At 36.8% G+C, this 16,241-nt stretch overlaps 1 protein-coding gene across 2 annotated transcripts in view; it reads right to left on the bottom strand.

The window, feature by feature from the left end:
* The window catches only part of LOC124378872 (mediator of RNA polymerase II transcription subunit 13-like), a 98,152-nt gene that overhangs the window by 35,130 nt on the left and 46,781 nt on the right, over positions 1-16,241 (bottom strand). For both annotated transcript variants that reach the window (XM_046838680.1, XM_046838681.1), the window contains exons 3-4: positions 7,050-7,134; positions 6,816-6,899 (exon numbers count right to left, since the gene is read on the bottom strand). In XM_046838680.1, coding sequence (XP_046694636.1) covers positions 6,816-6,899; positions 7,050-7,134 — 169 coding nt within the window. The remainder of the gene's footprint in view (positions 1-6,815; positions 6,900-7,049; positions 7,135-16,241) is intronic.

Here is a 16,241-nt window from a genome sequence, read left to right as displayed (position 1 = left end):
CTATAGAAGTGCAGTGGAAATGGTGTCAATTGCACTCTCAGATAACGCTATCAATTGCACTCTGTTGAAATATTATCCATTGCACTCTATAGAAATTCTATTCATTAAACTATATGGAAATGGCTGTAGAAATGATATCCACTGAACTCTATTCCAATGTTATCCACTGCGCTATCCATTGTACTGTATGGAAATGTTATCCATTGTGCTCTATAGAAATGCTCTCTATTGACCTCTATAGAAGTGCTATCCACTGCACTATATAGAAATGGTGTCCATTGCGCTCTCAGATAACGCTATCAATTGCGCTCTGTGGAAATATTATCTATTGCACTCTATAGAAATGTTATCTATTGCTCTCTATAAAAACGTTATCAAATGAGCTATCTGGAGACGGCATTCATTGTCTTCTACAAAAATGGTATCCACTGAACTTTCGACTAACATTATCCATTGTGCTCTATGGAAACGTTATCTATTGAAATGTTATTCATGGCGCCATATGGATATGGCATCCATTGTACTCTATAGAAATGGGATCCATTGCACTGTGGAATAAACGCTATGCATTGGGCTTTATGGAAATGTTATTTATTGCACCCTGTGGAAAAGTTACTGCTTTCAAACACTAGAAAGTAGCAGTGTTGCACAATGTTCCTACTCTGTGCAAATGTTAATAATCACTATAACTAACATAAAGATGGAACACAATGTCAGTATCTTTACCTGCATCTGTTTAATGCTCAAAAACCTGCATCTGTTTTCCTATTCAAATTTAAACCTGGGGGGTCTGTGGGGGGGCCTGTGGGGTTGGCGGGGTGTACAGTAGGTAGAATTGCCAGCTCTGAGACAGTAACTCAACCGTGGCTACATCATGAACTCTGGTTTATAACTGGTCAATGCAGCATTAGAGATGTGGGCGGGGATGTATGTGTTTGGTTTGTAGTTGCCCGCAATATTTGTACAACGAAAACAAAAACGCAATAGTAGGCAAATTTAAACCACCCCAATCATGACCAGGCAGTTAATACGAATTCTGCAGCACAGCACTTGTTGATGGCAGATAGTGTCACCATGTACGCCTAATTTCAGTCACCTGCATGCAAATGTATCTTTTTTGTTGGGCCACCAGTCCAGTTTAGTCTCAACCGCAAGCCCTGCAATCCATCTGGTGAGGTCTGTTTATTCTTTCATTATTTGTATCTATTTTAAACACATTATCTATTCTTCAGTTATTCAGTTACGTCGCTACACTACATGGTGTTATGCTGTACTCTGTCATTACATGATATTATAGGGAGATATACACTATATGGACAAAAGTTTGTGGACACCTGATCATAAGATTCGTATGTGCTTTGTTGAATTTCCCATTCCACATTCAGTCCTCATTTGCTGTTATAATCATTTTCACTTTTCTAGGAAGATGTTTCACTAGATTTCGGTGAGTTTGTGTAGATATGTGTTAGTAAAGTCAAGTACTAGTGTAGGGTGAGTAGAGTGCAGGCAGCATTCATTTCAATTCAATTCAATTTATTTTAATTTATATAGCGCTTTTAACAATAAACTTTGTCCCAAAATAGCTTTACAGAGATAAAGTGGCTATAAAACAACATACCGTAATTTCCAGACTATAAAGCGCACCCATATATAAGCCTTATATAAGCCATATATAAGCCCACTGAATTTTACAAATATTTTTATTTTCAACATAAATAAGCCGCACCTGTCTATAAGCACTACACTAAACACTACACTAATGTACTTTACACAGGCTTTAACGAAAGACACGTTACACACGGTGTAACGGGTGAAATATGTTGCGCTTCCTTTAGGAGCATAGCGGTATTTTGGGAATAGCATGCCAGAAGCGAGCTCTCCCTTTACCCTGACTCAACACGTTACAACGGCTTGTATCTAAACAGTAGCCGACCAAGAAAGTCATATTTCACTGTGTTCCTCCTTCCTTTCACAACTATTTCTCTCAGGAGTTTATCTTTTGGCATCGTTGTGCGTTTAAAAATGACCCGATGGAAGTTTTGTCTCCCGATGCCGTGCAGCTCAGAATACAGGTGAGGTGCGTTTTTTCGTTTCCGATCGGAAATTTCATTGGTCTAATGTTATGGGGTTTAGTTTTTTGGCTTGAAGTTTGTGAAACCGGGAAAAACCCATATAACTTATAATTGTAAGTTTGTCCCTAACGAGTGAGCCAATAGTGAATGTGGTAAGGAATAACTCCCCGAGATGGCATGACGAAGAAGGTTTGGGAGAAACCAGATTTAAAAGGGAACCCATTCTCATCTGGGTGGCACCGGACCATTCACTACGTTCCAATTCATCCAAAAGGTGTTTAAAGAGTTGAGTTCAGAGCTTTACGGAAGGCCACTCATAATCTTCCACTCCAGTCCATGTAAAGCATATCTTCATGGAGCTGGCTTTGTGTATTGAGGTGCTGTCTTGCTGGAACAGGATTGGGTCTTCTGATTATTTGTATTAAGTTCCATCCATAAGCTAAAGATTGTTATGCTGTGTGGCCCAGTATGCATTTCAGTCGGTAGTCTCCAAAACCTCTACTCCACTCATACCTTATTTAGTACACTGTACACTCAGTAAGGTTCCCTGGTGGTCTAGTGGTTAGGATGCGGCGCACTCACCGCTGCGGCCCGGGTTCGATCTCCGGTCAGGGAACCAACCCCAGCCATTAGGGTTGCACAAGCCTTAGTGCCGGTCCCAAGCCCAGATAAATTGGGGAGGGTTGCGTTAGGGAGGGCATCCGACGTAAAAACATGTGCCAAATCAAACATGCGGATGATCCACTGTGGCAACTCCTAATGGGAGAAGCTGAAAGAAAGTTTTACACTCTAACTCAGTACTCAGTGGTTCAAATCAATCCTGGATGTCATTTTACCAACCCAATCTAAATTTGTGAATAAATATCTCTATAATATATTTGCCTTCTCTTTTCTCTCATGGTTTTGTTTGATTTCTTCTTTTATAGACACAAGGGTTGAAGGAAAAAAAAACATAAAAACATTTCCTTTGCAGGCTACAACACCTGCTCAGCCGTTAAGCATTACACGAGTCCGGCGTGTTAAAAACAACTGCTTTCGTGTTCCTTTGCCCGTCGTCTATCAGAAAATATTTGCGTTTCTGTTACCTTCTTAAAAACAATGATTATCTCATGAATATAAGAGAAAACAATTGACAGTAAAAAAAAAAAAATCATGCAACAGTCTCTAATGTATCTTCATTGGCGTGCGGTGTGTGTGTGTGTGCGTGTGTGTGTGTGTGTGTGTGTGTGTGTGTGTGTGTGTGTGTTTACAGAGACAAAAATACAATGAACAATTCAATCTCATCAGTAAGCAATTGTGTAAAGATAAAAAAAAAAACATTTAAATGGGAGGAAAAAAAAAACAATGTTTTGCTCTATTTGTTATACAAGGACAAACAAAATATTTCTCCGAGAGTGAAAAGTAATATGTACAATGCTTCTGTTATTTCTAGTAATAGCACAATGCAAACAAGACTACTTATGATAAAAAATAAATAAACAGTAACCAAGCTTTTTCATTTTTTCTGCTTTTCATGTCCAACAACCATTTACATTTGTGTCATTTTGCAGATGCTCTTATCAAGAGTCACTATATTAATTTCATTCATACAACTGAGCAGTTGAGGGTTAAGGGCCTTGCTCAAGGGCCCCACAATAGCAGCTTACCCTCACTGGTAAGCTGCTATTGGGATTTACCCTCACACCCTTTTGAACATAAGTCCAACATCTTATGTTACAGGAAAACAATCAACTGAGGAATTACCATTAAAACGCAGTATATAAACTTTAAATTAAAAATAAAATTCGCTATTTATTCTCGCTTGGAATTTATACAACCAGAATAATGCAACTTGTCATGTTATAACATCTCGTTATAGAGTGCTTCACCACGCTCACATTTACTTATATATCATTGTTAAATAGCAACATGCTATGGACACCTGACCTTAAGATTCTTATGATTTGTGGACATCCCCTTCTACATTACTGTAGTTTGCTGTTATAATAACCTCCAATCTTCAGGATGTTCCACTAGATTTTCGAGTGTGCTTGTGGAGATTTGTGTCTATTCAAAGACAAGGGGATTGGTAAAGTCAGGTAGTGATGTAGGTGAGGTGAGGAGGCCAGTCAGTCTTCCAATTTATCCTAAAGGTGTTCAGTAAGGTTGAGGTCAAAGCTTTATAGCAGGTGCCTCAAAATTTTTCATTCTAACCCACGTAAAGCATATCTTCACCAAGCTCAATGTGCACACAGGAGCATTGGAGCATTGTCATGCTGTGACTATCTCTCTCGCTCTCTCGCTCTCTCTCTCTCTCTATCTATCATATATATATATATATATATATATATATATATATATATATATATATATATATATATATATATATATATATATATATACAACCCTGCATCTGTGGTCATACCAGGAAATGTGTGTTGTTTTTTTATATAGAATTGTGTGTGTGTGTGTATATATATATATATATATATATATATATATATATATATATATATATATATATATATATATATATATATATATTCAGATGGGAATCTCGATATATGGCAACCCTGGCTCTGTTCTAATACCAAGCAAAAAATGAAGACAAAGCAGAAAATCTATTGAAAATCAATCACAATAAATTATAATTAATAATAAATCTTCATCCCATCAGTCGAAAAATCAAATGTCAACTCAAACAATTCACTCAAATAAGCTGCTCTGACAGCCTACTAATCTGACTCCATTATCTCTTTCGCAGCACACACACACACACCTTACACTCTCACACATTTGGACCGACTGGCACCCTTTCTCCCCTCACACACTGTCATCCTCGTCACACACACTGCCACGAGTGTCACAACCCCCCCACCCACCAACACACTCCCCCACCTGAAAACTTGTTGCCACCGGTGCCTCCTGGGGGACGACTAAACGCTCGCAAACTCCTCCGCCACATGGTGCGAACTGCTGTGACACTACACTGCCGAGGATTGTCATTGAGAAGCGCGTGAGAGGTGGGAGCGCTCTCACTCCAAAGACAACACCTCGAGTGTATTATCTCGAGGGACAAGCTCGCGTTTTTTTTTCACAGCAGAGAGGCATGAAACGTATTGGGGAGCATCGTAGCTGTGATTATATACCGAGTACAGACAATCTCGACAGCTGAATGGAATCGTTTCACTATTAAACATTTCTTTGCAATTAAACCACTTGTAAGAAAATCGATGTCAGCAGGAACGTTGCTCTGTTATCAAAAGCAATTTTCGAGCAAATTCTCCTACAAACTGTAACATACACAATATTAGCTATATTTTTTATTCCCACAGATTTTCCTATTTATTGATGTTGCTGTTATTTTTTTTTAAATATAGTTGAGGGAAAAATTCACTTGGCACAGAGACACGCCCCTTTTTTTCAGCAAACATCTCATTGCTGTAGTGACAGCTGAGGTTTGGGAAACTGGATACAAATCTCGATCCGATTAATTTAAATATTATAAGAAAACTGAGTATTAATGAAGAAAAATAATTGATTAAATAGACAGACACAAAGACTACTACTACTACTAAAAATAATCATTTTATAATTATCTTATTATTATTATTTAAATTATTATTATTATTATTATTATTATTATTATTATTATTATTATTAACAGCACCACCAGCAAAATAAACTATTCTTCTTCATATTATTATTATTATTGTTATTATTATTATTATTATTATTATTATTATTATTATTAATACTATTATTATTGTTATTATTATCATTATTATTATTGTTATTAAAAGTACCACCAGCAACATCATTAAAAAATCTATTATATTACTATTATATTATACTATTATATAAGTACTATTATTACTATAATATAATAACTATTTATTTATTATTATTATTATTATTAATTTTATATCAAAATAATGCATCATTAATCGTGACCTATCACTGCTTCCCCAAATTGTATTAACAAAATGTTTCTTTTTTTTTCCATATAAAAAAATAAGCTTGTGTTTTTTAATATTGTTTTTTCTAAAAATGATATTTGAGATATAAAAATGATGTATGTAATGCAAATATTTTGACTTTGTTATCATTCAATAAAATCTATGTGCAATGTCATTATCATTAAATAAGCACATGCTGTAACAGCAGTTACCACAAGTGGACTGTAAGGCACTGAGTGAATCTGATTGGTCAGAAGGCAGGAACTAGAACGATATGTTTACACCAATGTTCAGGTTCTAATATATTGTTGTTGCTATAGTAACAGCTCATGCAAAAGACTGCATATAATCTATGACTGGACAGAGGAGTTTATGGTTTACTTTTGTGACATTTGGCAGACACTTCTATCCAGAGCGACATACAACTGAGCATTAAAGAGGTAAGGGCCTTGCTCAAGGGCCCAGGAGTGGCAGCTTGGTGATGCTGGGAATTGAACTCACAACCTTCCAAGCAGAAGTCCAACATCTTAAACACTGAGCCACCACTTCCCTTCCACATTGGGTTTATCGTTGCTATAACCATAAAGTTGTCACTGGAAAAAGTCCAACATGCCTGACATGACATTCTTCAACAAATGAAATGTTGCAATCCTGTGCAATATGAATAATGTGGAAGAGCAGGGTTTTATATGCTTATATGAAAATTACGAAAGAAATCCACTACGTTGTGGTCTAAAGGGGGGCGTGGCATTTGTGATATCACGCCCCCTGTAAACGAAGGTATGCTTCTTAGTCGAGGACTCACCTGGCGCCGAGGTGCTTCTCCTCGAGCTCATACGGCTTGACGAACCACTTGCCGATGCGCACAAAGTCCTTGTCCATGAGGCACCTGGAAACAACACCACCGAAAAGTGATTAGTGACTTCAAAGGGTGTTACTGCAAGCTCCACAAGTGTGTGTGTGTGTGTGTGTGTGTGTGTGTGTGTGTGTGTGTGTGTGTGTGTGTGGGAGTGAGTGTGCGCATTATTTAGGACTTTACCGTTCCAGCAGGTTGTGAACAGCTTTGAAGAGGAGTGTCCTGCACTCATAGGAAAGCCCACATTCCCACAGTCCCTCTTCGACCACTGCAAACACAAACACACACCATAAAATCATTAGTAACAATATTAGCAGTCTGACATGTTTCACACACCTGACATTTTCTGCTCAGTGAACTTGTAAGGAATAGCTACTTGCAATACCGTGACCTTCCTGTCAACTCCAACCTGTCTAGTTTTTTTTTTACCTCTTTTATCTAAACTTTTGCTCTCCGCATGTTTTTTGTTTTCCGCACCGCGCTCATTCTATGTACAATCTTGTGACTGTTACGCACCTAATCAGCAATTTTCGGAAATACACAAATACCACTCAAATACCTGGGTGGCTCCAACAACCTTCACCTGTATCTAGTATCTTAAGTAAAAAGTAGCCATTACCACTACCTGTATCAGTGGCACGCTGGTAAATTGACCTCACATAATATTATTATAAAAGATTTTAAAATTTTGTTATCTAATAAATGTATGCAGGCTGAACATCCACCTTATAGAACACAAGCAGAGAAAAGATGATGATGATCAGGAATGTCTCTGTTCTCAGTCATGTTTACATCGCTGACTCCCTCTGTCTCATCCACGTTAACCCCAGACTTCTTGTTTCCTTCTACCCTGCTTGTTGTCAGCTTTGTAAACTAGTCTACATCTGTGGTGTTTGATAGACAGTAAATGTTGCAGCAGTGGGGGGTTGAAAAAGTCGCACAATGACAAGAAATAGGTTGATGGGCTGAAAACGGTGAGGAATGAGAAGAAAAAATATTGATCGTGTCACATATTAGATTCAAACTAAAGTAACGAGTCTGGTTTGAAAATGTAAGAAGGAGAAAGTACAGATATTTGTGTGAAAAATGTAACGAGTGAAAGTAAAAAGTGAAGTAAAGTACTGATACCAGAAACAAATCTACTTGAGTACAGTGTCGAAGTATTTGCACCTCTGCATGATTGGATAATTACATTAAACTATATTCTATATTAAAGATGTTCCTAATAAAATAATTATTTAAGCCTTATCACACACTATGCCTAAACATAGGGTATATAATAATAATAATAATAATAATAATAATAATAATAATAATAACAACAATAGGAAGAAAATAACAATAATAATAACTATTATGGTATCATTATCAAAATAATAATAATAATAATAATAATAATAATAATAATGATAATAATGATAATAAAACAATAATAATAAATTAAAAATAATAATAATGATGATGATAATAAAATAATAATAATAATAATAATACTATAATAATAATAATAATGATAATAAAATAATAATAAATTTTCTTAATAATAATAAAGATAATAAAATAATAATAATAATAATAATAATAATAATAATAATAATAATAATATACAGTGTGTTGCAATACATCAGTAATCAGTAATGAAAAGTACTAGTAGCTCCTCCTCCCCCTTCATACCATAAATTTTTGGATCAGGAATCCTTACCACAGGACTGTGTGTGTGTGTGTGTGTGTGTGTGTGTGTGTGTGTGTGTGTGTGTGTGTGTGTGTGTGTGTCCAAAATGCCACTCACTGAATTTCTTATCTGATTGTTTAATATATTGCAGTGCTGCCACATGATTGGCTGATTGGATAATTGCATGAAACATATACTGAAGAGGTTTCTAATAAAAACTGAACATTGAGTGTATATACTGTATCTGGGCCAAAAAACACACTCTGCTTATACATGAGGTAAAAATATTGTAATAATAATAATCATTATTATAATAATGATAATAATAATTCAGTGTTGCTGTACACTGTGCAATGAAAAGCATGTAATCAGAAATGAAAAAATACTACCAGCTCCTCCCCCCTTCATACCAATAATTCTTTAAACAGGAATCTGTAACACAGAACTGTGTGTGTGTTGGTGTAAGTGTGTGGGTGTGTGTGTGGGTGGGTGTGAGTGTGAGGGTGTGTATATGTACAGTGGAAAGATCCTTTTGTCCGAGATGTACCTGGAGGGCATTTTGCTGATTATGTTTATGCATGTGTGTGTGTGTGTGTGTGTGTGTGTGTGTGTGTGTGTGTGTGTGTGTGTGTGTGTGTGTGTGTGGGTGTGTGTCCTTAAATGATGGCATCAGGCACATAAAGGCTGTCAACGATACACACAATATTATAAACACAAGCACCACCATCCACCAGGGTCTGCATAAATATTTCAAAATATCTCATTGAGCTGCATATGCATAAAACAGATAAAAAGCATATGCATGAAACAGACGCACACGAAAACACACACACATACACACACACGCTGTGGGTGGGCAGGAGGGGCCAGAGTAGGGTGGCCACACGTGCACGTCTCTGAAGGTGGCTCAAGGGTTGTCATGTTCTCTTTTGCTTTGTTGATATTTCCCTCCATTTTTTTCCCTCCCTCTCCACGCCAGAGTGAATGAAATTTCCTTACTCGCCAGAATCCCCCTGTAACCATGGCAACACGGACAGCGAGAACACACAGATCCTCGGCGTTCGTTTTATTTTTTTTTTCCCTTTCTCGACGCCGCCCCTCCCTCTTTCCTCCGCTGCTTCCAGCACTCCTGCTGCCTCTGTCTTCATCTCTCCCTCACACACACACACACACACACACATACATAAACACACATGCACACACACACTTCTCTTTCTCCCTCCACAGTAGATTTTCTTCATGATCTCTCACAGATCCTCTCTGTCTCCCTCTCTCGCTCTCTCCCTCTCTTTTTCACTCTCTCTCATTCCCTCTTTCTCGTGCCCTTAACGCCTTAGTCGTCATCTCCATCGTGAATGGTCCCGTATTAACATTCAGCACGCAGAAAAGAATCGCAAGCCGAGTAGCCTAATGAAGCCAAGCAAGCATATGGGATGAAACTTTGCTTAGTAAAGCTGCTTAGCAACAGAATGCCTCATGCTTGTCCATATGATATAAATACACCAATTCCTCTCAGCACACCAACTCCACATCAGTCGTATTCGACTAGTATATCATGTGAAACATTCTCACAGAAGCCGTAAATTTCAATTATTTTTTTGTCCTAAAACTCCTTTAATCAGTACATCACACAACTCTAGAGTCAAGTGGATTTCCCATTTAAACAATAAACCACACAGCAAGAATATAACCAAAGTCATTCTCAAAACATTGACTCTCTAATTACACGTGGTGCATCTGCCAAGTGCAAGGCCGAGCCAAGCGAGCAAAACTGGCCAACAGCAGTGGGCGGGATGATATGCTCCGTCTCCTGTCAACCACTGCGACGCTAGCCAATCGCATGCCTCTGTGAGCTTGTGTATGAGGAAAACGGTAGATAGCTCCTTTTTTCTTCAAGTGTATACAGTGGCAAGTCTAAAACTGTTAAACTACCAGGCGGGAAAACTGCAGCAATTGTTTCTTGTTGCTTTATGTTGCGTTACAATTAGCTCGCGCTGTCGTTGTTGTCTAGCGCCGCCTACATATCGATCTTAGATCATCACCACCGCATACCAGAACTCTTCCCCTTGTTTTCCTGTTCGTTTCCAAAAGCGCAACAATTCGAGATAAATCTGCTCCGTGTTAGGATGACAAAAGAGGATAAGAGGATATTTGGGAGAGTCACTTTACATTTTGACATTTTCAGAGACTTCTCTTTTCTGGCTAAAAGCAAGGTCAAAATAGACTTACGCAAGGCATACATGTTAGAAAGAACAAAAAAATGCCCCTGTAATGTCCGGTAAGTTTTAGGCTTCAACTGCCCTAGTTGTTAGCTGGTGGATGGGGAATAACTCCCCGTAAAAAAAAGAAGAAGAAGAAAAATATCAGGCAAAAAAATGCTGGCACGGCTAAATGCGTGTGATGAAACTGGAAAATGTGAAAACTACAACTTTTAAAACGTAGACAGACAGACAGACAGACAGACAGACAGACAGACAGACAGACAGACAGACAGACAGACAGACAGATAGATAAAAACATTCTTAATAGATAGATAGATAGATAGATAGATAGATAGATAGATAGATAGATAGACAGACAGACAGACAGACAGACAGACAGACAGACAGACAGATAGATAAAAACATTCTTAATAGATAGATAGATAGATAGATAGATAGATAGATAGATAGATAGATAGATAGATAGACAGACAGACAGACAGACAGACAGACAGACAGACAGACAGACAGACAGACAGATAGATAGATAGATAGATAGATAGATAGACATATAGATAGATAGATAGATAGATAGATAGATAGATAGATAGATAGATAGATAGATAGATAGATAGACAGACAGACAGACAGACAGACAGACAGACAGACAGACATATTGATAGATAGATAGATAGATAGATAGATAGATAGATAGATAGATAGATAGATAGATAGATAGATAGACAGACAGACAGACAGACAGACAGACAGACAGACAGACATATTGATAGATAGATAGATAGATAGATAGATAGATAGATAGATAGATAGATAGATAGATAGATAGATAGATAGATAGATAAAAACATTCTTAATAGATAGATAGATAGATAGATAGATAGATAGATAGATAGACAGACAGACAGACAGACAGACAGACAGACAGACAGACAGACAGACAGACAGACAGACAGACAGATAGATAGATAGATAGATAGATAGATAGATAGATAGATAGTTCCATTTGGACCCTGAAGCAGCCCAATATAACTCTATCTACACTTTAATACACACAGACGAACAGTCCTAACAGCTCACGACTAAAACATTCTTCTCAATGAATCATACATTATACTTTAGATTTTTTTTTTTTTTTTTACATTGACATTTGAGTTCATTTACGCATAACTACCATTTCACAACAATCACCCCTACGGAATATTTGGAGTTTTTTCCGCAAACTCACATGGTCTAGTTGCAATGGTCTAGTTACAATAGAAAACTTCAATTTTTAGAAAGAAAATAAAGAAAGAAAGGATAAAAAATAATCAATGGCATCTGTTTATTACTATTTAATTTCTAATAATAATAAAAATACAAATACAAATAACAGGGATGTCTCAGAAAAGTGTACTGTGCAATCGTGATGCTGTACGGCACATTGTTATATACTGTTCTTTTTTTTCACAAAGAAATAAAAAAATTGAATTAATTGATATAAAAAAATTAAATCAAATCAACATTCAATCAGTATCGTAAGTAAAAAAAATACTCCATCATTTCCATTTAAAGCATTTAGCAGACATACTTATGTGGTTGCAAACTTAGGATAGCATCAACCTAAAACTCTGTTAGAAACAATATAAAATCTCTTGTGGAAAAGTGTATTAATCGTTTATCATGAAATGATACCCAGATTATATTTATAACAATGTGATATTAAATGATGAGGTCAGTCTGGAGGAACCAAAGTCCAGACTGATTGTATATTATTATATAAAGAAATATATTCTCACGGACATGTTGGTTTTTTTATACAATCTTTTATAGATTAAGAGCCACATGTATGTTCCTTTTGTTGACATGCGACAAACTAGAAACTTTACACGGTAAATAATTCCATTTTGACTAAACAATATATAAATATACTGATGTTCCACTTTATTTTTATTGAAAAATCCTCCCATACCATGAAGAACAGCTTTACAAACTCTCGCAGTTCAGCTAAAATACTTTGCCGTGCCTTTTGTAAAACTTGGCTAGGTTGCTCTTTACTAGTTGAAGATTTCTGTCTGAGCTTGTGATCCAAGTTCATCTCAGAGCAGTTCAATAGGATTCAGGTGCAGTGACTGGGCAGGACATTCAATGATAGATATCACTCTAGCCAACAGTTTTGCTCTCAATAAAGCTTATAGAGCCTCGGCATATGCTTTAAGTCAGTGCTAGAATTGAAGGGGGGACCCGGGAGGCATTAGGGACCCCCCCATGACAAGTAAAATATAGACTTAGGAGGGTCCCTAAGATTATTTTAGTAAAAAATATATGAATTACACAACAACTGGGAAAAAGACTTGACTCAATTCGAGCACTGCTTCAAGTCATTGTGTTGTTGTATGGTTCTGCAATCCAGACGTTGAAGTTTGGAATAGTAGCCATGTTGGTTCAGTATTCTTTTCACCTGGAAAAGAACTCCAACCTTCCCTGCTCCAAAACAACCCAAACCATTAAGTAAGTCTGAGAACATTTTGTCTTACATAGGTTTTTCATTCAGAGACAAAAATGTCAAATTCGGACTCATCTGTCCAGATGAACTTTCTTCCAGTCATTCACTGTCCAATTCCTGTGTGTTTTTTGCTTTTTCCTTTATTTTCATGTGAATAAAAAAGACTTAAAATCGATAAAAGAATAGATGTTTACAAACTTTTGACAGGTGATGTTTATTAGGGGTGCAACGGTACACAAAATTTACGGTACGTACCTCGGGTTTTTACCTCATGGTTCAGTTCAATTTCGATACGTTAAGGGGGGAAGAAATGCACAACCTAAAATTGCGCAGTTTATTATTATTAACATTTGTAAACATCAACATTTGGACAATTTACATTTTAAAACTTTTTTAAATAAAATGCCTGCTTGGTTAAAAAATATATAAAATATTTTTGAATATTTCATAAAATTACAATTAATAAATTATGAATCGAATTAATGCAATACACTTTTTTATTATATTGATTAAATTGAGGAATTATTTAAATGGGCACAAATTTAATTGATTTAAAAAAAATTAAATAAATGGAAAAATGTAATGAAATCGTTTTCATTTGTTAGACCACATTTGGGTAATACAGATGTGTATTTAAGTGTGTGTGTGTGTGTGTGTGTGTGTGTGTGTGTGTGTGTGTGTGTTTTTTTTACATTTAAAATTAAATTTTCTAAAGATATGATCTACTTAACTGTTCTACTTATTTCAGCATACTATAACAAATGTCTTCATTCCTTCCATCCTTCAATTATTCACTCCCTCGATATGTGAAACTGTCAGGATTTTTACTTTTAAAAAAATTCTTGAAGCTGGACATAAAACAATAAAGAATCCATAGTGTTAGCATTAGCCGCTAGCCACTTCCTGGCCACTTCCCGGCTAACGCTAGTAAAATTGCGCTAACTGTTGTTTCGTACGTATAATAAATATCATAGTGTCATGTCTATATTTATATGCATATACATTGTTCTTGCGACCCGGTAGCAACTTTAATACGACCAGGTACTGGGTCACGACTGGTGGCTGGGAACCTCTGCTTTAATGAATGCTAGTTGTGGTTTTTTGCTAATTTGATGCTATAACAAAATATGCCTCATCCTGACCTGGGATTAATTTGAACCACCATTTTAGATCAGTTTTTTTAATTGCCCCCCCCAAATTGTGGCATCAACCACACACTGATTTCAGTTCCCTCTTCTCAGGCTGTTTATCGCCCTGATAGCATCTCGAGATAGTGGCGGCGTATTGAACTCGACGGCTAATCCTACACGACAGGAGCGGTTGCAGAACGAGGTTGCAACACGGTTTCACTTCTTTCTGTAGGCGTGCAATTGTGTGTGAGGGGTTGGTGTGTGTATGTGCTCAAAGCATGCTGAGTGTGCTCGAACTCTCTCCGTCTTTCCCTCTCTTTCACGAGATACGACGTGTGCAAGTGATTTGCGTGAAACAAAATGACATCTCAAGTATCTCGGTGTCAGACGCGTAGACGTGTCACGACCAATCCCTTATTTCCTCTCCGCTGTTTAAAAGAATGGCCCTGTGAACTGGTGAAGCCTTTTCTCTGCTTGAGGTTTGTGTATTTCGTTTGGGGAGGAGGAGGAGGGGGAAAGAAACAAACACCAAAAATATGTGCCAGATCACTATCGGAGTTCTGCGCTTGCAAAAATTGGTCCACGCAGCTTGAGTTGGCGTTCGTGCAAAAAGCACTACCTTCACCTTTCCGCTTTGACAGAGCGCCTAACTGATTTTCACCTCCACGTGTCTGACTTGAGTGCTTCAAAGAATACATTTTGTGTGTGTGAGAGAGAGAGCGAGAGAGAGCGAGAGAGAGAGAGAATTCATGTTTATTTTCAGTGTTTATAAATTGACTGATCTGCTTAATATTTATGAATTTGACTGATAGGAGAAGAAAAAAAAACAGCACGGGGCGTTAACTCCAACAACTTCGTCCTCTGTTTTGCATCAGGTCATGTGACAAACTATTAATTATTACATTCATTAATATATTGTACACAATTTTTTATGTATTTTCGCTTTTATTCGAGTCTGAGTATATAAATAGCTGGGTATGTTTCACTTTGGATACGTTTTTAATAGCGTGATGTGCTTACCAAGGTGAAAAAATGTTTTCTTTTTCTTCTTTTTCTTTAAATTGAAGTTGGTGAGACTTTTCTGAACGGGTTTGCATATCTGAAAACCTATATGCTGAAGTGGTAGCTATGTGGTTAATATTTTGGGCTTACAATCAGAAGGCTGTTAGTTCAAATCCCTGCACCAGTAGGCTGTTGCTGTTGGGCCCTTCCGCAAGGCCCTCAACCCTCAAATGCACAGGTGTATATACGAGGTAACTGTAAGTCACTCTGGATAAGGGCGTCTGCCTATTGCCATAAATGTACACAGTTTTTAGAGGGTTATTTTTTTAGGGAGTAAATCGTTTTTTTTTTTACTTACTATCACTTTAACAGACTATTTGAAGTGTAAAAATAAAGGATCAGACATCATACTGCTTGTTGCACGTCAATTAACATCAATAATTTGCTCATAAAAAAAAAACAGCGTCTGCATTTCTAAGTGAAATAGAAAGCCGAACGAATAATTCCCTTCAAATTTGATTTGTCGCAAACATAATCATACTGCATAATCATACTGAATTCCGTTGCCTTGTACTGTAACTTGGGCAACAACAATAAAGTTGAAATAAAGGATAATTATGGAATACAAAAATGTACCATAAAATAGAATATCATTTACAATAAAAACAGAATCTGTAATTAAATATTAATGAGCTGATCCTGAAAACACGAATTCACGGCGTATATGTGTACATGTAAAAAAAAAAAAAAGAACATATTAAAAACGTGAGGTGATAATGTGATTTTTCATTTTTCCATTCGCAATTTCGGGATTTCTACATATTTCTAGATACGTTACGACGACCCCATCGTAAGTCAAACATAGCG

The sequence above is a fragment of the Silurus meridionalis genome, chromosome 25 (assembly GCF_014805685.1).
Source record: "Silurus meridionalis isolate SWU-2019-XX chromosome 25, ASM1480568v1, whole genome shotgun sequence".
Lineage (NCBI taxonomy): Eukaryota > Metazoa > Chordata > Actinopteri > Siluriformes > Siluridae > Silurus > Silurus meridionalis.
This window is presented reverse-complemented; position numbering and strand designations above follow the sequence as displayed.